At 41.1% G+C, this 21397-nt stretch overlaps 6 protein-coding genes across 6 annotated transcripts; 4 read left to right on the top strand and 2 right to left on the bottom strand.

The window, feature by feature from the left end:
* Nucleotides 1-1598: 1598 nt before the first annotated feature.
* Nucleotides 1599-3755, top strand: PCYB_147620 (hypothetical protein; the record flags this gene model as incomplete). Its single annotated transcript, XM_004225233.1, has 2 exons — nucleotides 1599-2214; nucleotides 2290-3755. The coding sequence occupies 2 exons, from the start codon at nucleotides 1599-1601 to the stop codon at nucleotides 3753-3755; spliced, it is 2082 nt and encodes a 693-aa protein (XP_004225281.1).
* A 1160-nt stretch (nucleotides 3756-4915) lies between these two features.
* PCYB_147610 (tryptophanyl-tRNA synthetase) lies at nucleotides 4916-7012 on the top strand. The gene is made up of 3 exons (XM_004225232.1): nucleotides 4916-5098; nucleotides 5257-6829; nucleotides 6986-7012. The coding sequence occupies exon 2, from the start codon at nucleotides 5565-5567 to the stop codon at nucleotides 6288-6290; it is 726 nt and encodes a 241-aa protein (XP_004225280.1). The 5' UTR covers nucleotides 4916-5098; nucleotides 5257-5564; the 3' UTR covers nucleotides 6291-6829; nucleotides 6986-7012.
* A 630-nt stretch (nucleotides 7013-7642) lies between these two features.
* PCYB_147600 (hypothetical protein) lies at nucleotides 7643-9878 on the bottom strand (the record flags this gene model as incomplete). Its single annotated transcript, XM_004225231.1, has 2 exons — nucleotides 7643-7744; nucleotides 7947-9878. 2 exons carry the CDS (start codon nucleotides 9876-9878, stop codon nucleotides 7643-7645), a joined length of 2034 nt encoding a protein of 677 aa, XP_004225279.1.
* A 2389-nt stretch (nucleotides 9879-12267) lies between these two features.
* PCYB_147590 (DEAD/DEAH box helicase) lies at nucleotides 12268-14169 on the bottom strand (the record flags this gene model as incomplete). Its single annotated transcript, XM_004225230.1, has 1 exon — nucleotides 12268-14169. A coding segment is annotated over one exon (1902 nt), but the record flags the coding sequence as incomplete, so codon positions are not given.
* Nucleotides 14170-16292: 2123 nt separating this feature from the next.
* Nucleotides 16293-17498, top strand: PCYB_147580 (hypothetical protein; the record flags this gene model as incomplete). Its single annotated transcript, XM_004225229.1, has 1 exon — nucleotides 16293-17498. A coding segment is annotated over one exon (1203 nt), but the record flags the coding sequence as incomplete, so codon positions are not given.
* Nucleotides 17499-18658: 1160 nt separating this feature from the next.
* Nucleotides 18659-20264, top strand: PCYB_147570 (thymidylate kinase; the record flags this gene model as incomplete). Its single annotated transcript, XM_004225228.1, has 7 exons — nucleotides 18659-18735; nucleotides 18911-18993; nucleotides 19157-19265; nucleotides 19468-19558; nucleotides 19668-19776; nucleotides 19941-20050; nucleotides 20188-20264. Coding segments are annotated over 7 exons (656 nt in total), but the record flags the coding sequence as incomplete, so codon positions are not given.
* Nucleotides 20265-21397: the final 1133 nt, after the last annotated feature.

The following is a 21397-nucleotide window of genomic DNA, read 5'->3' as shown; positions in this document are numbered from 1 at the left end:
TTTTTAAATGCCAACATGTTATTCATTTTCTTATACCAAATATGGGAAAGAAACTGACGGAAAAAGGATAAAAAAAAAACAGCACCACTGTTTTAAAGCAAAAATGTAAAAAGAGCAGATGCTTATCATCTGTTCTGGCGTACGGCATCGCAAGTAACATGGCCATGCAAAAATGGAACATACATGGGGCTCAACATGTCGATGCTAAATGTGAATGATCAAATTGGTACTTACCGTTTTAGGCGTCTTTCCTTAACAAACACCACGTTGCGAACAGATTTAAGGTTTGTCTGTGGAACCATGATGTAAGCGAAGCTTTACCCCTCTATGTGCACACGACGTTGCACGTGTATACATTATGCATATACAAATTTGTGCTTCGCCAATTTATCCTTTTGTGCTGAAGGACGGCATGGGTAACTTCACAAATGACGTACCCCCCTAAAATGTGAGTTATCATCACACCCTTTTGGTACTTTTCTTGTTACAATTTTGAGTAGTGACTGGTTCGTTATAGCCAACTGGTATTTCATGATATTTTTTCCTAAACACCCTTTTAATTTTCACAAGGGAGAAGTGGCTCTGGTGTTCTAAGCAACATTTTTAAAATTCAGGACGGAATGTACAAAGGAGTGACCTATTAACAACCATTTCTGTGTTTTCCTTTCATGAATTCCGTCACGCTGTGACACGCGAAGGCATCTAATTATGTAAGCATATGTGTGCATATATATATGTATACATGTGCCCCCTCTCGCGGCGCTCAACCCTCTGGTCTTCAATGCCAAACGAAGCCACACTCATCTTACAACTCATTAATTCTGCTGTTCACGCGGGATGGCAAATTTTAATATAGCTTCAAAATAGAGAATCGTACTGCCTCCATATTGCTACTTTTTCCCCCGTGTCATGGTTTTTAAAAAAAATTCACAACAACGCGGGGTCTTCTTAAGTAACATATACGTCTCAACTGCCATGTCGCAGACCATTTGAAGGGGAAATAAGCTTCTCCCTCTCATTTAGGCATTTTCCTGTACACCAAAAATTTGGTACATAACGGGATGGACATTCAAAATTTTCGCCCCCAAGCATACATAATTATAAAGAATATATGTCACGTTCCAGCATGTTTACACTTCACGTGGGAGATTCCTCCTTTATGCCATTTTTACGTTCATTCCTGCGGGTTAATCGCTTCATTTTTTGTCCCTCTTTTTCTCCATTTAACGGTTAACACAAAATGCTAGAAGTGGTACAGCTTTCGTGTGTGCTTTAAAAAAAAAATAAAATAAAATAAATAAATAAATAAATAAACATGTATGCTTAATACATATGTACATACTTCGCATGGGCACTATATGCAAATTAACCATATAATTATCCATTTGCGTCCCACTTTTTCTTTTTTTTTTTCTTTTTTAAATTTTTTGAAGCTTTTCCAATGTATTAGCATCAAAATAAACACGCGTGCATATATATATATATAAACTTATATTTACTTCTCTCATGCATATGTACGCGAATGTACGTACTGCATCCCGTCGCGCGTTTTAAAAAAGCCCACAGAAAAACGTTAATATATCCTGCCAAAATATAGGATGAACGAAACGTTTTTCAGTCAAAATGAAAACGAATTGACGAGTGAATACCACATTCCCGAGAAAGAAGTTGACGCCCCCCCCGCGAAGGACGCACAGGCATTGCAACATGTAGCGAGCAAGGGTGAAAATGGGGAGGGTGAAAATGAGGAGAATGATAACAATGGTGAGAACCGCTGCTATGAGAACAACGATGAGGAAAACTACGAAATTTTAAACATGCTAAATGAAATCAAAAAGGACCTCCTATCCGAAAACGAAAAGTTGCAGCAACAGAGCAGCCAAAATGTGCACATCGCAGAGGGGGAGGATGGCGACAAACCGGACCGCAACGCTGTCAATCACACAGCCAAGCAGGTCTCCAACCAAGACAACCACGCGAGCGAAACGAAAAACGCAATTAATGACAATGTCGTAGCGTTGGCAAAAGGTCAAGGTGGCGAGGAAGTAAGGGCCCCCAATAGTAACGACAAAACGGAGGAAAAACCAAAGAAACTACCCAAGGAAGAACCCCAAATGAAAGAGGAACCTTTGGAAAAGCAGTTAAACTCTAGCGATGCTCAAGTGAACAGCCCAGATGCTGCTCCAAATGAGCAGAGTCAGGGAAATGTGATCAGTAAGAAGGGAACAGGAAGACCATATAAAAAAACAAAAAATATTCCGAGTTATGCAAAAAGTACCCCATTCTTAGGTAAAGAAACCCCAAAAAAAAGGAAGGCAAAAAATGGACCCAATCCAGACTACGCTGCGTATGCAATGCATCCGTTGAACCCTGCGCATCCTGCACATTCGGCCAATATGGCAAAAGCTACCAAAATGAACAACCCCCTTATAGACGATGAAATTGAATACCTAACGAATTGTGAATTCGTAACGCAGAACCACCTCAAGGGGATTGCAAAAAAGAGACCGAGAGTAAAAAGCGATAACATTAACATAGACATTTTTTACTCAAGCAGGAGTGAAAAGTCGATGGATGAAAGTGAAAGAGAAGCAAAAGCAGAAGCAGACAGCTCCATAGACTCAATTGAAGAGTTTTATGAAAATATTTGCGAATCAGATGTGCCGCTCGATTTTTATAAAAATTCTTTAAGTGCTAAACAGGAAGTGAAGGAAGTCCAACCAGAATATTTTCTCAACACAGAAAATAACGTAACGGAAGAAATTCAAATTTTGAATAGATACATAAAAGACATGACAGAAGGTCAACATAAAAATTCTTCCTCCATTGATGTAGATAACAAATTGGTTAATATTCTTTCCCTATCCTTTTTAACCTTTATTGACCATGTAATGTATGATTCCCACATTTATGCGTTAAAGAGTGAATTTACTCAAGGGGGAGAGGCGGACAAGGGAAAAAAAAGCACCAGTGATGGGATTGCTACCCCAAATGGGAACTCCCAAAACGAGTGCCTAGATGAAGAAGCGGTACGAGAAAGGACTGAAAAAATTAACGTCATTGGGAGGAACGCCCACAATGGTGCTAACCTCCAAAACCACCCTGGCAAAGATAACATTGAAATGTCTTCCCCAAATGAGAAGTCGTTTAGCATGAATAACGCACAAGATGGTCAAAATAAAGAGCCTCCTCGTGGTGTTGACCTATTAGATAATCCTGATCAAGCGGCCAGAAAGGAGGCTGTCCAAAATGGTGGCGTGAATGCTTGTGAATATGGACGAGAATGTACCCCAGAATATGCCCCAGAACGTGGCGACAAAGTGGGCACCGAAATTATATACACCCCGGACGTAATCAACCTATGCCTAACCAATTTGTATAACCAGGAACTGGTAAGCAAAATTATGAACCAGAAAATGAGCGAAGGGGATGCCAGCAATGCACGCACAGACAACTTGAAGGAGAGCGACCCTAATACTAGCAAATTAATTCATAACCATACCATCGCAGCTACGGCACAGCCGGGCAAATCGGAAAAAACACATTTAAAAGAAAGTGCGAACGAAATGGACTCCAAAAATCGAGGACTCCTCAAAAGCAAGGACTCTCTACAAACGAACATAAATAACAAATTAAATAAACGACAAATTATAATCAACAAAATAAATGAAAAGATTAAAAAAAAATGTATCAACAATTTGCAGAGTTGTGTAAACACTAAGAAGTATTCACTAGATGATTTGTTCGAGCTTTAACTTTTTTTCTTTTTCTTTTTTTTGTCCCACCCCTGTTGTATACACTGTTTTCGATTTCGCGCATTGTTCCCGTATGTGGACTTGCGCAGAGGCACTTGCAGCGGCACATGCAAATGCACAACCCTTTTTTATGTCTTACCCTTTAGCATGCGTCGTTCCATGCCTCGCTTCTAACGCACGTGTTCGTGCATATGCCCGTTTGCGCCAGAGTGTGTGTTTTCCCAAAAGGCGAATTTTCCACCCCCCGCCCCTTTTTTGTGTAAACCGCCCCAACTAACGCGTATGCGCGGCTACATATACATACGTATGTATGAAGTGTCGATGTTTTTCCTGTCACATGATTGATTCCTTCCCCACCCCAAGTGTTTCATTCACCAAATTTAAATTAACTCCAAATTTGTGCGAAACTCGTTTTGCGGCATTTATAAAATGCCCCTTTTCAAGACTGCATTTGTGTGGCTGCCCAGTTAGCAATTCCCCAGTGATGCTTTTTTTTTTTTTTTTAAATTTGTCAGCCCCAAATGGTAGTGTGTCAAAGAGGAGGAAAGCGAATAATTGCATATTTCTGTTAAAGCAAAAAGTGAACGATTAATTTTTTATTTTTTCTCACGTCAAATGGGCTAACTTTTTTTTTTTTTCGCATAATCTTCCCCGATTGGGAAGCTCCATTTCTCCGCTTTCCTTATGCTTAAATTGGCACATATACCATCTCTGCACAATTCTGACCCGGAAGCGATTTTTCTCTTATGCTAAGGCGAATGCCAGTCGAGAAAATAACATATAGGCCGCTCGTTATGCTATACCACGCATTCCCCTTCTGCCTCGGATTAACTTGCAAAAAAAAAAAAAAAAAAAAAAAAAAACAACTTTTGCTTGGATAAGCAACAGAATACAAAATTTACACTTCCATGTACGAAAGGACTGCACGCAATGCCAACGAGTTCGCGGCAAGAAAACATTTTCCTAGAAAAAATGCCCCTTGAAATGTATAAAAAGTGGGTATACGTCATTTTGTACGTATCCTTCTGGGGTGTGTTCTTCATTTTTTATTCCTTTTTAAGAAAAATGGCTCCACCATTTGACTTCTTCGATGCGTTTTCGCAACACTCCTGAGGTCAGATGTATGGGCACACAACGTGTTCATATCGAAGGCATGCATAATGAGGAGCGGACGAGTGCTCCTTTTATGCCTCCTCAACCTTGCGCAGATTCACCTTTACGCATATGCCAAAATGGTGCGCAAGGGAGGCTGCACTCCCTTTCTTTCGAAGGCTCCTCAAAAGAAAAGAACAAAATTGAAAGTTAAGCTCAGAAGCGGTTGTACCTTTCTAACCGGGATTAAGGTAAAAAAAACTCGTCCACAAAATGTGTTACGTGTGAAATGGGGCTACTTTCAATGATGAGCAGCGGGACCGTTCCTAACTTTAGCATTTCGCCTGTGCGCATCCTGCTACATGTCTTAATTTTTCCACCACTTTTTTTTTTTTTTGGCTAAACACAGCCGAGTGGCAGCATCCACCTGGGGAATTACATCGGGTGCCTAAACCCAATCATAAACTTGGAAGCCAAAAGGAACGCCCACTTCGAGAAAAGAAAAACAAAAAAGACGGTGAAGATATACAAAATAATACTAATAGCAGATTTGCATTCCTTAACAAGCTTAGATAATCTCCCCACCTTAAGAAAAAACGTCGTCGATTCAGTTAACACCATTCTCTCTTTAATAATAGACATGTATGTAAAAAAAAAAAATATATACAGGTTTTCATAAATAATATAAAATTAGAGCATCTGTTGAAATTAGGCAACATGAATCAGATGTTGAACGAAGAAATGTTTCACCAACTCGCACGTGGCAGCAATAGCCAAGATTACCAATTTTACTCATTTTTGAAAAACCCATCAGGAAATGAGTACTCATATGTGAAGAATGATGGTGAGGTCTCTCGAGAGAAGAATATCCCATTCAATGACACAGATACACCCTTTAACTCACATATGGAAAAAAAAAACCAAGAGAATCAACGAACAAACGTAAAAAAAATAAAACAGAAACACTATTTCTGCATATTTAGACAGTCGGACATTGCACAACATACGTCACTCTATTATTTGATAAACTCCTTCACGTCAGTTAACATGCTGAACACACATGTGCATGTGAAGAACATGCCAAAGCAAAAATCCGTGGCGTTACTTTCTTACCCAAATTTAATGCTAGCAGATATTTTGCTATACAAACCAGATTACTTAATAGTGGGAGTGGACCAAAAAAAAAACACCGAAGTGATGAAAACAATTTCGAGAAAAATAAATTCGTACATTCCTCATATGATAAGTTTACCAAAAATATTCCCCTCCAAATTTTATGTCCAAATAATGAACTTGGATGGACAACAAAAAATGAGCAAACATAATGATGATGACCTTTCGGGAAGTGTTAAAAATGCTCATAACATTATTTACCTATTTGATGAAAAACACATAATAGAGAAAAAAATTAAAAAAGTAAAACGGATACTTACAACAATTTAATTTATGCCCAATCTGACAGGAAAGAAATTAACAATCTCATAAATTTGTTCTTCTTTTTTTACCACTATAAAATGAGGGGCATACCTCCGCATGTGTGTGAACCAGGCCGTGACACGACATCACTCACCCCGCATGCCAATCAACTCTTCCTAAGCAAACAGGAGCAAACTACACAGAATAAGTGTACACCTTTTTCCGCTTCCTCACAACATGACAGAAATTATAACCAACAGGTCACCTGTTCAGACAAGGTATCCCCCCAAGTGGGCACAAACAAAAGTGACGAAGAAAAATTACATCCCTCCTCACGAAATAACATAAACCCTAACATTAACCCCCAAATTGGAAACCAAATTTTATCATGTTACAATAATAATTACGCTACTTTCAAATATGAATTGTCGAATCTGATTTACGAGCACTTCGTGCTTCCGAAATTTGTCTACTCCGTTCTGCAGTCGGACGGTGGCAACTTGGCTAATCAAGTTTTGAGGGAAGGGAAGAAATGCCTCTCCCGCAGGGCGGCCAAGACGTTCCAGGTGAGTGACGCGAGAGTGAAAAAGGGGGGCTTCGCCGCGTCCGTAGCTGGCTTTTACTCCGTTTTGCCACATCGCCATATTGCCACATTGCCACATCGCCATATTACCACATCGCCATATTACCACATCACCCTTTTCTTTCCCCCCCCCAAGCAGAATTTCAAAAAAAGGTTAAACATTTAAATAGATGGCCAAAGCAGAGGGGAAAGTCTGTCCACATACACCCCTTCTAGCTGCACAACTGAAGATACGTCTGGGACGAAAAAAGTTAAGCCGCGATAACGCAGCGTTAAGATCAAGCAGGCGCATAGCCAAAATCGCGTTAACACACTGTTACGGAGACATGGCAGGGCATCCCCCCCCACCCGCATGATATATAGCGCGAGACGGGGGTGGCATAAAAAAAGAATCGAAAAAAAAAAAAAAAAAAAAAAAAAATTTAAATGAATACAACTGACCAAATTAACTAAAAAAAGATGCCCCTCTACAAGCATAACTGCGCGTATGCGCCTAACGCATATGTAGGGAGGGGGTGCTTGTGTGTTTGTATAGCCATGTATATGTATGGGTACACACACGCAATTACGAATTATTACAAAGGGTTAACAAAAAAAAAAAAAAGGAAAAAAGGGAAGAAAAAAATGCACGTGACAAGTCGAAGAAGCGTTCCCCCCCTCACCACTCTGATGATAATTATGAGGAATTTTCTATCCCACGCGATCCAGCATGGCTTCCACTCGTCTCACACACATATGGGTAATGCAAAAGGTTATTATAATCCTCCAATTGGGGGTTTACATCTTGCGACTTTGTTTATAGGTCCATCGACTTTCTTCCGATTCGATCGCAAAAGCAGATGGCCTCCTCGTTGTGACTCCTTCTGGGGTGCGTCAAATTTATGTGCAACATACATGTCTACTACAGAATGGGACAAGCGAAGGCACAAAATTAGCAGACGCGGCGAGCTACTTCACTCCGCCCCACATCATATTGAATACACACACACAGGGTCGTAAAGGGGCGACCGGACTACCAGTACATCCCTGCAATCAGTTCATTCCAAAGCTCTCCCTATTTACAAAGGCGCTTCGCCTCCCTCTCCTCCACCACCACCTACGCCACCCCTCCGCTGCAGCGCCTCCTGGAATTTCCGCATGGACAGGATGGCGCTATCCACCTTGTCAAAGTTTAAAAAATTTGTACACCCCTTCACATACAAATTTAAATTACCTCTGTTCACTTTTTTTAATTTTTTTAAATTTGTGTACCGCATATTATCAAGATACTTCCTAATGCAACAATTTACATCAAACTTTTTATTAGCATGCATCATCATATTTGTGCTGCTACTACCTTCTGCAGATTTCTCGTTGAATTTTTTTTCACACAATGATTTCTTCCCCATGGGTAGATCTTCCCGATTGATGAAATATTCTGTGCTATTTGATCTGCCATTCATGTTCATTTGTTCATCAACAAAATTTTCTTTTCCATTTGGATGTAAGTCGATACGTTCATTTGTTTCGATGCGGGACTCATCATAACTGCGTACAAGGTGCCATTTATTTCGCTTCCTACTGTTATTATTCGAAGCGAACCAAATGTTGTAATTTTTTTTATTTTTCCATTTTAACCATTTGTCCGAATCGGCCAAGTTGTAATTTCCCCCCTCTGTGTTATTGCTACTACTGCCATTATTCGCTACAGCCAAGGGGTGAATAGTGTCATTGTCTTTACCATCTGTACGCGTTAACAACTGTAGGATTTTTTTTTTTTTGTAACTAAAGGTTGGCTCGTTCTCATTGTCCTCTCCTGAACTATGTTCTTCCTTTCTGTACGCACTGTGGTCATTATCGCTCATCAACTGTATCGAACTTGTGTCGAAAAAGTATTCATTTATATTTGAGCTCACCGAGAAGCTCCTCTTAATCTTTAAAACCCTTTTTTTCCTTTCAGCTTCTAAGTAGATTTTTCTCTTCCCTTGGAAGTTTATCATCTCATTTGGATCATTATCATAATTTACATCATGGTCTGATTCGTGTTCCTTTTCGCCATCCATTTTGTGGTTTCCGCTACTTTTTCTATTTTCTTCCTTTACCTTATTGTCTTTCCCTGCTTTTGCCATTCCATTCTTGTTATATGTATAATGCTTTGGGGAAGCACTACTCTGATCGTTGTATCTATCACCACGTGGGGGGTTCCTCTCAGAACTTTGCAACTCATCATCTTCTTCTTCTCCTTCTCCCTCACTATCACTCACAAAGGGGTTCGAATTCTCTACGCACTTCTTTCCTTTCAACGTAACAGCCTTATTGCTTCCTTCCCTCATTTTGGAACTCATACCTTTGTCCATCCTTAACTCCTCTTTCTTAATTCTCATTTGCGACTTTTCTACTTTTCTCCATTTATTATTCTTGCCGCGTTCATTACCATCCATGGACTGGGGTTCATCTTGTTTCTCCCTACCGACTGCATATGCATATGTCTCTCTTGGCTCCAACTTTGGGTTCTCTTTCTTCGGTTTGTGTTTCGCTTCCTTTGCGTCTGTCGCACCTTTCGCATCTTTTTCCCCTTTTTGGCTGTTTCCCCGGGCGGTTTCCTTCACGCCACTTTGCTTAGCGTCGTCTCCTTTTTCCTCCGTGACCACTGTTTCGTCTGCCACTTCTCCTGACTCTTCAAGTGCCGCTCCACTGGACTCTTCCCCTTTCTCCTTAGTGCTCGTCTCAGTCTCCTTCTTCATTCTCCTCGCATTGCTACCTTTCTTCTTCCCCTTGTTGTCCCCCTCGTTCTGGCGCTCCTCCCTTTTCCGCTCCATTTTCTTAAACATATTTTCGTAGTACTGAATTTTTTTCAACTCCCTTGCGCTGAGTTGCGGATTAAACGTTTCGATTTCCTTCCCACTTTTTTGAGACCCACCTTTTCCCCCTCCTCCTACGGCGGCTTCTTTTCCAGCCCCAGCTGGCCCTACCACGTTGACCTCATCACCATGATCATTTTTTTTTCTCTTCCCTTTCCCTTCGCCTACATGTTGGTTTCTATCCCTTTTCATTCTGCCCCCTCCTTCTGGCCTGAACGGCTAAGAAGCAAAAGGAGGCTTCTCTTTTATGTACGTGGCGGAGGGGAGAGTATTGTAGACTTGCCCGCTGGCCATACGTTGGCTACCTATGGGGAGAGGGGTGCCCTACTCGTGCGCAAAGTCCCACATTCCCCTGAAGAGGTAGGAAAATATGGAGTGGAAACCAACAATACACCCTTTTTCCTTTCCCCTTGGGATTTTCTCTTTTATCGTATGCAGTTTTGTATAAACACTTCCGTTATTCTTGGTAATACAATGTAGCCTTTTCAAACTTTTTTTTTTCCTATCCAAAAATTCGCATGGATTTATGTAATATAAAGATACCCTACGTGTTTCTTATTCCCTATTTTGTGGTGCAAAAGTTAACAGAGTCGTGGGCCAAAAATTAAATGGGCTGAAGAAAACGAGTTATTTCTTGCATTCACGGAAAATGAAAAATCGTTTTCCCCTCATTCCCTCTTCGCGTTTCCTAATAGGGAAGCAGTTTCCTTGCCAGAATGATTGTTCTCTTTCTTTTTTCCACTAATGTAGGCGTATGATCACAAATGAAATGCCTTTTAACTGTGACATAATATATATGGCGTACCATTTGAGCAACACAGCGTCAAATGCTACATGCTTAAATGCATATATGTCGCTAAAAGGTCATTTATAAGTTAAAAGGAAAAAATACGTGTTTCCTCGTTTGGTTTTTTTGTTTTTTCTTTTCTTTTTTCACTTTTATTTTCGTTTTTTTTTTTTTTTTTTTTTTTGTTTTCCCTTTTTTTTTTTTCTTTTTCGACACCTGCAGGTCAATTTGTGCCTCCTCCCCCAAATGACATTATTATGAGGACTCCAAAAAAGGGGGAAAAAAAAAAGAAAATTTCTCCCATCTTATTTTAATTTACAAAAAGGGAAAAATGTACAAATGTGAATATTTTCCCTTCCAATTTTTCCGTCCAATTTTTCCTTCCTATTTTTCCTTCCTATTTTTCCTTCCTATTTTTCCTTCCTATTTTTCCTTCCTATTTTTCCTTCCTATTTTTCCTTCCAATTTTTCCTTCCAATTTTTCCTTCCAATTTTTCCTTCCAATTTTTCCTTCCAATTTTTCCTTCCAATTTTTCCTTCAACTTTTTTTCCTTTTTTCACGAACGCTTGTGTTCCCTTTTTGTACATTTCTGCCTATGCATTAGTCCCCTTTACCCCACCTGGAAATTATATCATATGCATTTCCTGGTTGGGCGCTTTCATTGCAACAATACCGTGTCATTAACTTGTAATGCCATCAATGCAAAAAAAAACGGCTGAACAATTATGTGCCTTTTTTTTTTCTGCAAAGTTAAGCAGCAAATTGGTAAAAAAAAACCTAAACATATTACAACTTGGAAAAGTGAAAAAAGGGAACTAGTCAGTCTATTTGGATAAATAATGGCCATGGAAAGAAAAACGAAAAAGAAACTAACCCCCTTGGCGTAACTAAAAAAATGTAGAAACAGAAATGATCATTTTTTTCCTGCACGTACTGGAGTTAAATGATTAATTTTGCCCTTCTTCCCACCATATGACGTTATTTACATGAAGGAAGAAAAAACGTATCTTATCACATGACTACTGTACAAATTTATCATCAAGCATTTATACACATATATACAAAATGTATATCGCCAACTGCTGAGATGATTTTTAAGGGACAAAATGTTTTTTTTTTTTTTTTTTTGGAGGGGTAGACAGAGTTCATCTAAAATGTCATGACTACGTTCCCTTTCCGTAAGTGGAAATTAAAAGCGGAATGAAAAAAGTGCGATTTATGTGGATATAATTTCATCCCTTTTTTCAATTTTTTCCAAACGTAATGTCAATATTGTTTATATGCACATATCGTGCTGCAGTTTAACAAAAAAAAAAAAAAATTCTTCTGTTTGATTACATCACACAAAAGACCTCCTGCAAGTTATTACAGGTGGAAAAAGGAAGCATATGTAATGAATGCCCCTAGTTATTGAAGAAGGACATCTATTATATGAAGTAACTACGGGGGGGGGTAATGGCACACTGATATTACTCACAAATGGGAGTTCCTCCAATATATACACAAAATGCATAAAATACGTGCAAAATATGCTTCTGTCTACCGCATGTTTATAACTACTAATGTGTCACTATTTTTTCTGCCCACAGGGGGGCGAGGTCCAAACGGTGCAATTCACCCAATTCGTGCGACCTTGTAATGCGATATGGCGTCTCTAACAACTCCAGTGAGCTAACCTTAAAAAGGTACGTAATGCTTCTCATCTTTGCCCCTTTTGCAAATTATAAAAATGAAACTTCTTCTAATAAGCACGCTATTGTTGCGTCCCCCGCACACACCCAGCAGGTTAAATTCTAATGCAGATCATATATAGCTTTCTTTAACTTCTTTTCCTTTTTTTGAACTGTGCTGCGGGGTGGGTTGTTCCCGTTCTTAGCGCCATTGCCAAATTTGCCCCTCTTGACGCCATTGTCTCCATTGATGCCCTTACCGACATTACCACCTCGTGCACCTGCGCCGTTCTTATTCTTTTGCCAGTTCTTCCTAACCCCCTTTGCATTTTTCGACTTGTCCATTTTCCCCTTACCGTTTACCAGCACGTTCAGCTTCAGTTCTCTTATAATGGAGCGAAAACTTTTGAGTTTGCTTTTGTCGTCTTCTTCATCGCTGTTTTGTCTTTTCTTTTTGGCCTTGCGGGTGCTCTGCTTATCAGAGTCCTTAATACGGGCGCCCTTCCTATCAGCGTCATTTTTACGTGCGCCCTTCCTATCAGCGTCATTTTTACGTGCGCGCTGCTTACCAGCGTCATTTTTACGGGTGCTCCTCCCTCCAGTATGGTCTTCGCCACTGCGACTGCCACCCGTGGAGTCACCACACGACATGTCACTCTTCATGTTTAACTTCCGTAGGTGCACTTTTTCCTTATTCGTCAGGAACCACTCCCTGGGAGGCCTACTCATAATTTCGTCCTTAAATTGAATGAGGTTTTTAATTTTCTCTATGGATTTGGTGGCTTTATCAATTTCTTTGTTTTCCTTTTCCTCCTTTATCATTTCTTTAATTTCTTTTTTTTTCTTCCTAAGTAAATTATCCCAATGGGAAATGCTATCATTGGATATGTTCCTCCGAAATATTTTAGCATTTTTGCTTTTTTTCAATCCTTTAATGATTTTTTTCACATCCGCTTTTTCATTAGGTCTGTAGAGAGTACTCGCCGTGCCTTCTTTCCCTATCCTTGCTGTTCTTCCAATCCTATGCACGTACTTAATAACGTTCGAGGGTAAGTTATAATTAATCACGTAGAGAATATGATCGATGTCCAATCCTCTAGACGCTAATTCAGTACATAATAAAAAGTCGACTTCATTTTTCTTAAATTTCAAAATGGATTCTATTCTCTTCTTTTGAGTAAGCGAACCATGCAACTCTGCACATTTGAAATTAAACAAGGAAAAAATTAAATACATCAGATGTGTCTCTTTTTTTGTCTTAAAAAAAATGATGGCATGATTCTTATACACATTACTACACAGATGCAGTAGAGCTGCTCTTCTATATTTTTCATTTACAATATTTACAAATTCTTGATTTAATTTTTCTGAAATTTTAAAAGACTTTAAGATTTTTTTATTGCTAATGCATCTGGGTATAACTTCCCCCTTTGCATCTACTTTCCTATTATCCACTCCGCTTTGTATAAAAATTGGGTTCTTAAGAGAAAAATTGGCTAGCTCCTTGATATCCCTAGTTAAGGTAGCTGAAAAAAATAAAATCTGCTTCTTAAACTTACACACATCTAACACTTTTAAACATTCCTCCTTGAATCCCAACTCCAACAATTTGTCAGCTTCATCGAAGACTACCACTTCTAGGTAGTTTATAAAATCACTGGACGAGTTTAACAATAAATCTAGGATCCTTCCCGGGGTGCAAATGAAAATATCTTTCTTCTTTTTGTACTCATACTCCTGTTGCTTTACGTCTATTCCTCCACAAAAAAGTGAATAAGTAATTGTCACATACTTGGTCATACTCTTCACGACGTCGTAACACTGGAGGGCTAGTTCCCTCGTTGGTAAAAGTATTAAACTCTTTGTTACGCATATGCTCCTCGGATTATAACTTCTCATTTTTATGTTTGGACTGTGCAGCAGTCTTTCTAATATGGGCAACACGAAGGCTAGCGTTTTTCCTGAACCCGTTTCTGAGTTAGCTAAAATGCTTTTCCCCTCCAGGGCTAGCGGTATCACGTCTCGCTGGATAAACGTGGGGTTGTTGAACTTGCCCTCGTAGAGCACTTTCAGGAACGGCCTCGAGATGTACAGGTCACTCCACAGCGTGTTCCTGTCGATGACGCTGCTGCTGTTGCGGTCGTTCGGGCTGTCCCTATTGGGAGTTTCCACACGGTCGCTTCCTGCATCTTCCTTTTCGCTTCCTACATCCTCACGGTCGTTTCCTACATCCTCACGGTCGCTTCCTACATCCTCATTTTCTCTTCCTACATCCTCACGGTCGTTTCCTACATCTTCCTTTTCGCTCTCCTTCACTTTCCCATTTTTAGCATCCGTCTCAACATCCATCCCTTCAGTCTGCTCGTCCATCTTGATATTCTTTCCTTCCATTCTCTCTTCCTGTTGATCGTTTTTTTTTTTTTCTCAACCTTCTTTGCGTTCCCCTCTCTGCAAAATACGCGCTTCGACTCTTCCGTTTTAACCCCCTCGTCTATTTTTGTTCTACTGCTGTGGTGGCAATATTTTATGCTCTCCCATAAGCAGTCTTTTCCTACATGTATATTTCCGTGCCCATGGAAAAATATCCCTAGCTCTGCAAGTTATTACGTACGTTTGGAAGCACAAGCACGCGCGCAATGAAGATACGATGCCAAGGTTTCCTCACCAAATATATGTTAAGTACTACCTTCCATAAAACTCCTTCACCGCTTCTTGTCTCACTTTTTCTTGTGCTTCTACAAGGGGAACTTCTCACGTAGCGAATAATTTTGCTAAGAAGTAGGGCTGCTCATTACAGTCTCTTCCTCACTGACCTGCTATTTTTGTATACGATAATATTTCTCGCACCTAGATTGTTCTCTATTTCGTGAGAGCGATTATGCTTTATATATTAGATAATCGATCCACAGGGGGTGGGGGTGAAAGCTTTCTTTGGTTCTTTCTTCTCGTAGTGGCTACCTGCGCAATCGCGTGCTTACCTACTTTTTTTTTTTATGTCGTTTTATTGATGCCTTAACTCGAGCTCCCACGCTAGGAAAAATTTCCCGCATTCGTTTCAAGATCTTTTAACAGTTGCAGCATTTAAAAATTAAAAAGAAAATGGGAAAAATAAATCGCGGCACAAATTGGAAACGAGCTTTAACGGGAGTTTTAACCTCTTAATTTAATGCTGTTTCCTCGCTATATGCTTTCTCTATTTTTTCATTTTGCGCTTGTCAGAAGGGAGCAAATAAGCGTGGTAAAAGAACATATAACGTTGTATATACCGCGTTCACATGCACGCGTTTGTACTTTTCCCTTTTTAGCAATTTTTTCCCCCTTTTTTGCCCCCCTTTTTTTTCGACGAATTATTCACAGAAGGGTGGCGCGCGGATGCCCCGAAAGGCGTCGTTATCGCGGCAACGTACAAAATGATGAAGCGCATTTTTTTTTTCTCAGTGTTTACTATTGCCTTCTCTTAAACGGGTAATTTTTTAAAATGGCATACTTCTCATTTTAAGCCCATTGGTTAGATAACCCATTGGTTAGATAACCCATTGGTTAGATAACCCATTGGTTAGATAACCCATTGGTTAGATAACCCATTGGTTAGATAACCCATTGGTTGTGCTTCCTACACGGGGTTGAACAATTTTTCCCTTTCTCCGTTGTTTCCCTGCAGTGTATGCGCTTTTACACCCCACGAGAAAAGCGCATCCGTCATCAGTTTTTTGGTACAAATTAGGGAACGTCCGTAGGGGTACTTCAACAGGCAGCGTTGCATATATGTTTGCCTATAGTGACGTCCATTCGAGTTACGCTCCTTCGTAGGACGAAATGGTTTCTCCGCGAGTCGGAAATAACACCGTTTGAATGTTTCAATCAAAAGTGGAGGGGGGGGTGGAAGGCAATCCTCTGCGCAATAGCAAAAAATTGGAGGCGTAATAGCTGCCAAATTCGGGCACCATAAACCGAATCGCGATAAAACCACGGCGAAAATATACCCAACGGAACGATGCTACACCTCTTGGCAGCAAACCTGCGAGGGTCTCCCCCCCGCATGAAGAACCTACTCACATCCCTCACGAAACGTTCGTACGAAATACGCCCCGCGCGTAAGTCACCCCTGTGTAAATACTTCTCGACTGAGACCAGTCCCCCCTCCACAGACACGGTCCTACCAGAAAACGCCGTGACGTATGATACACCCAATTTTCACTTCATCATTTATGGTATACTGCACGGACAGATAAATGAAAAAAGGTGTAGCGGCAAGGACGCATCGGAATTTTTGAGCAAAGTGAAACCACATTATGTTCTGCTAGAATTGTGTCAACAAAGACTAAGCAAAATAATGGACATCCTTTCGAACCAAGGAAAAAAAAAAAACGATAATAATTACAGCAAATTTTCTTACCTGCCAAGAATACATAATGGTTTCTTACAAAATGAATTTTTACCCATAATTCGAGACTCCATAAAAAATAAATGGAAAATATTTTTGCTCGATAGAAACATGAACACCATTAGAAATCGACTCGATTCTAGACTCCTCTATGACACGATTGCTTACAGAAAATTCTTCACATACTGCATTGAATCCATATCGTTGAGGCACTACTCCTTTGAGGAGTTTACAAAGCTGTACAAACAGTATGACTCTTCGACTGCAACTGACAAGGATCCTCTTTACCATGGCAGACCAGAAGATGGCACCGGGGACTCTCCTACGAAACGTGCCCATGAAGGGGAACTCCACATGGACACGTACAGTGAACACAAAGTGCGTGGCAAATTTGCATCGGAGGCAACAGAAGAGGGAGAGGGCGAACAGGGTCGTACCTCTACACCGCAGGATGACGACCAAAATGGAGAAAGCGAAATTTGGAAAAAACTAAACCTACTGCAGACGCTGAACGAAAGACTGAAAAATCTCTCCAAGCCGACGTATGACATCCTCGTGGAAGAAAAATGTAAATATATGGCGAACAACATTTGGTGTTTCCTCCTCAACAATGAGGAATATTTCTTCGAAAAAACCCCCGTACGGAAGACCATTTTTGTCCTGTGCAGTGCCAACATAGTGCACAAATTGGTGCAAGAGATGGACAGTGCATATCTGAGTCTATGTAAAAGGTATGAATCTAATATAAACAGCAACAGTACGGAAAACATAGTATTTGAAAATCCGTATACTTCGTATGGCACATATGTAAAGCCACACTGGCCTCTCATTTTTATCAAGTATTATTTCATTCCTTCCATCATTATATATGCTACACTGAACACGTTTTATGCGCTCACTGCATGGATTTACAAGTCTAATTTCCAGAGGACTTCTTCCCCTTCTCATGAAATCATAGACATAGAGGTGTAAGAAAAGGGGCCAATTGAAAATGACCCCCTTTTTTTAGGCATCTCTTCCTTATTGGGGGATGGACACAAATTGGTGTAGGATTTGGGTGAATTGCGAACCTCTTCTCCTCTCCCCTTTTTTAGTGACTCTTTTTTTTATTCCTTCCCCATAGGGAGGTCAAACAAGTATGTCAGCGCGCCCCGCAGGTATATGTGCCTACCCTCTTGTTTTTTTTTTTATTTTTTATTTTTTTTAATGTTAAAACTTTACAAATTTACGATTTCACATTTTTATTTGCGTCAAACGGGTGGGTGACCAGATGCGCGCCACCCAACGAGACTTATGTGAACGGAAAAGTACCCTCTGAAAAGGGGAAAAAAAAAAAAATCCTTTCTTTCGTTTCCCTCCAATTCATCACAATCGTTGCGCAGACGCCCGCGTGTGCACCTCCGCACGACCTTACGCTGCTTGCGGGATACGGTGTGCCAAATTGTAACCCTCACAAGGGGCCTTTTTAAGTTTCCCGATTTTGCTTTCACCCGCAAGGGGGAGATAATTATTAACGCGATGCTTCACTGCGTACTTCTTACCAGTGGGGCAAAAATGGAAGCTATACTCTTATATGGAAAAAAGTTGTGCCTTTTTTTTTTTTTCTCTCTCCCGTGGGGGGACGAAGAAAAAATGGCAAGTAAACTGCGCAAACTGTGCAAAGCGGCATTTTTTTTTTTTTTTTTTTTTATTTTCTCCCCCGCTCGCTCAGCACAAGTGCTACAATTCAGTGCATTCAATTTTTTTGGCTTTCACTAACTCTGCCCTAACCCCGTGAAAGCATAACTCCATGTTCTCTTCCTCCACTTCCTACAATTTCTTTATTTTTTTTTACTCCCTTGTACCTGGTTTTTTTTTTTTTCACCCCGTTATAGCATCTGCAGCTGCCTACCCATCCCCAAATTACGAAACCCTTCTTTGAAGCAATCATCCGCTACACATTTTCGAAAAGCCCGAGTGTAACATACATGTAGGATCTTCGCTGCGTGCACCTGGGCGTATTCGCAGCTTCGTGTCCACGGGTTATGTGCTATACATGCTAGCTCCCCTTCTTCCCCGAACGTATGAATAAGCATAATGCAAACGCACATTACATGTGGAATGCCACACTTTTGATCTTCGTACATCAAAATGGATTCAACAAATAGTACTACCAATGATGGCACCAAAAAGAAGGGGAAATTTATAGTCTTTGAGGGACTCGATAGGTTGGAAAAATGAAAATAAAATGACCTTTTCAAATTTTTTGAGAACATGCATAACGGCGAGGGTATTCAACTGCCTTGCGTACCCATCCACCCCCCTGCGTGGTGTGATTATTCGAGTCCTTTTTGCCTACACGAAGTGGTACCACTTTTTCTTTACAACCCACTTTCCTGTTAGGTCGGGAAAATCGACTCAGTCGAAACTGCTAGTGGAACACTTGAGGAGGAAAAATATGGAAGTTAACCATTTGTGTTTTCCCAGTAGGGCCCTTACGCGCGTTGTGAATTGGCCCACCGGCAAATTGCCAAACGGCCAAACACCCAAACGGCTAAACTGCTTAGCTGGGTAAAAAACGAACGGACCAGCGCGACCTCCGCCACTGCTCAACCAAACCGATCGAACCATCCCTCCCTCCCCCTTAAGACAGGGAAACCCCCACGGGACAAATAATCGCCAAGTATTTGAAAATGCAGAGCAACATGACGAACGAAACCATCCACCTACTGTTCTCGGCAAACCGATGGGAGCTAATGTTAAAAAAAAAAAAAAAAGAACTGTATCTTTTTATATTCACGCACGTTCCATGTCTATGCGTGGGCGTGGGTGGCCCTTTCGGAATACTCCTCGTCGCGAAGTTGCCTCTTCTGATCGTGCTTCTCCTCTCCATGGCTCCACTTCATTACGCGTCAATTTACTTAATTTTCGTTTGCTTCCCTTCGGATTTCCCATTTCAGGGGTGAAATTAAGCGCCTGCTTGCAAAGGGCGTATGGGTCGTCTGCGACAGATATGCCTACTCGGGGGTGGCCTACTCTGCGGGAGCGCTTGTAAGGCCACATGTACCAACATGCACACTTGCGTGGCGAAAAGTCCCCTCTTCTTTTTCTTCCAACAATCTACATACTACACCCCCACTTCTTCTTTCCCGTCATCCAGAAATTGCCCAAAACCTGGTGCATGAATCCCGACCAAGGCCTAATCAAACCGGATGTCGTTTTTTATCTCAACGTTCCTCCCAACTACGCCCAAAACAGATCAGAATATGGTGCCCTCTACATACCTGACGCGATTCAAGTGGAAGCATTTGCTATCGCACAAGGCGTGACAAATGTGGCAACTGTGGCAACTGCGCCAAGCTGTGCCCACACACATTGCCCACCGGAGGGGCACTCCCAATGTGAAACTCATTCCCATTCCCCCCCTTCGAAGGTGAAGAAATTTACGAGAAAGTCGAAGTCCAGAAGAGGATATACGAAACGTATAAAAATTTCTCGCAAGAGGATTATTGGATAAACCTTGATGGGACCAAAAACATCGACGTAAGGGGAAGAGTAGCTCATTTCATAAAAGGACGTTTTCATTACAAGGGGCTTCCATAAAAGAGCCTTTTCATTTCAATGCGTGAGCTGAAAAGTGCAAATTGGATACCTCCCATCCGAATCTTTCCACCTCGCAGGACATACACCAAGATGTTGTAAGTGAGATAACCAAACTGGAGACAGTGCATGAAGAGCTGTTCACGTTTTTGTGGTCGTAGGGGTCCACCCGTGTGAGCGAGTCCCTCACATGTGCATACATTCATGTGTGCATGGTGATGCTTTGGAGAAAAAAAAAAAAAAAAAAAAAGATGTAACGGCGTGTACCGTAGGTCTAACAAAACCGTTATCACACTCATGGCCTTTTTTGTTTTTAATGTATGTAATGTGCCCCCTTTTGAAAATGTTTGCGTGAACGTTTGCGCCATTTCTCCCTCCACCTCCCTCTCTCTCTCACCCTTTTTTTTTTCCCCCCCCCCCATGAGCCGTCTTCACCGTATCTACCGCTTAAAAAGGGGCAACAAACCCACTTTGTTTTTACGTATTTTATCGGCACGGTAATTCCTCAATGGGTTAAGTGCTCAGTGGGGAAAAAATGAGGGAAATCGCAAAAAAATTGCAAAAGGGGTCGCAAAGAGGTGCTTCGGAGCGTTACTTCGGAGCGTTACTTCGGAACGGTATTCGGAACGCTACTCCCGAACGCTACTTCGCAGCAGTGAACTCCGGTTGGACGCGGCGGGCGAAACGGGAGGGCGCACAGCTAATTTACATCCCCCTGAGCATCACCCCATGAGTCGCAAAAATAGTGAAAAAAAAAAAAATAAACAAAGGAAGCGAAAAAAATTCTTAAAAAAGTACCTTCAAAATGGATGCACAGTTAAGTGCACAATTTTTCTAACGCATGTTGGGGGTGGACGCACATTGCCCTTCGACCCACGTTTGAGTATGTCTACACAACTGGGGGAGAGGTAACTAAGTGAATCGGTACCCATAAAAAAGCTATTCGCATTCGGTACTGTTCCAACAATCCGTTGGGAATAAACAGCACGCCGCTGTGCAGGGCATGTACATGAATCTATCTGGGGAGTCTTCCTACCAGGGGGCCTTTTCCCCACTTGGAAAGACTTCCACTCAACCAGCGCTGGACATTTAGCTGGCATCTGTAGGGCACTTCGCCAGATGGGATAATTTTATTATTTTCCACCATTTGGTGCACTCTCAGTTTTCATGTTGTAATTGCCCCAGACTAGTATCGCATTTCTTGCGATTACTCATCTGGGCAGTTACTCATCTGGGCAGTTACTCGCCTGAGCAGTTACTCACCTGAGACGTTACACATCTGGGCAGTTA

The sequence above is a fragment of the Plasmodium cynomolgi genome, chromosome 14, assembly GCF_000321355.1.
Source record: "Plasmodium cynomolgi strain B DNA, chromosome 14, whole genome shotgun sequence".
NCBI lineage: Eukaryota > Apicomplexa > Aconoidasida > Haemosporida > Plasmodiidae > Plasmodium > Plasmodium cynomolgi.
Note: the sequence above shows the minus strand (reverse complement) of the source record. Positions and strands in the feature narration are given on the sequence as shown.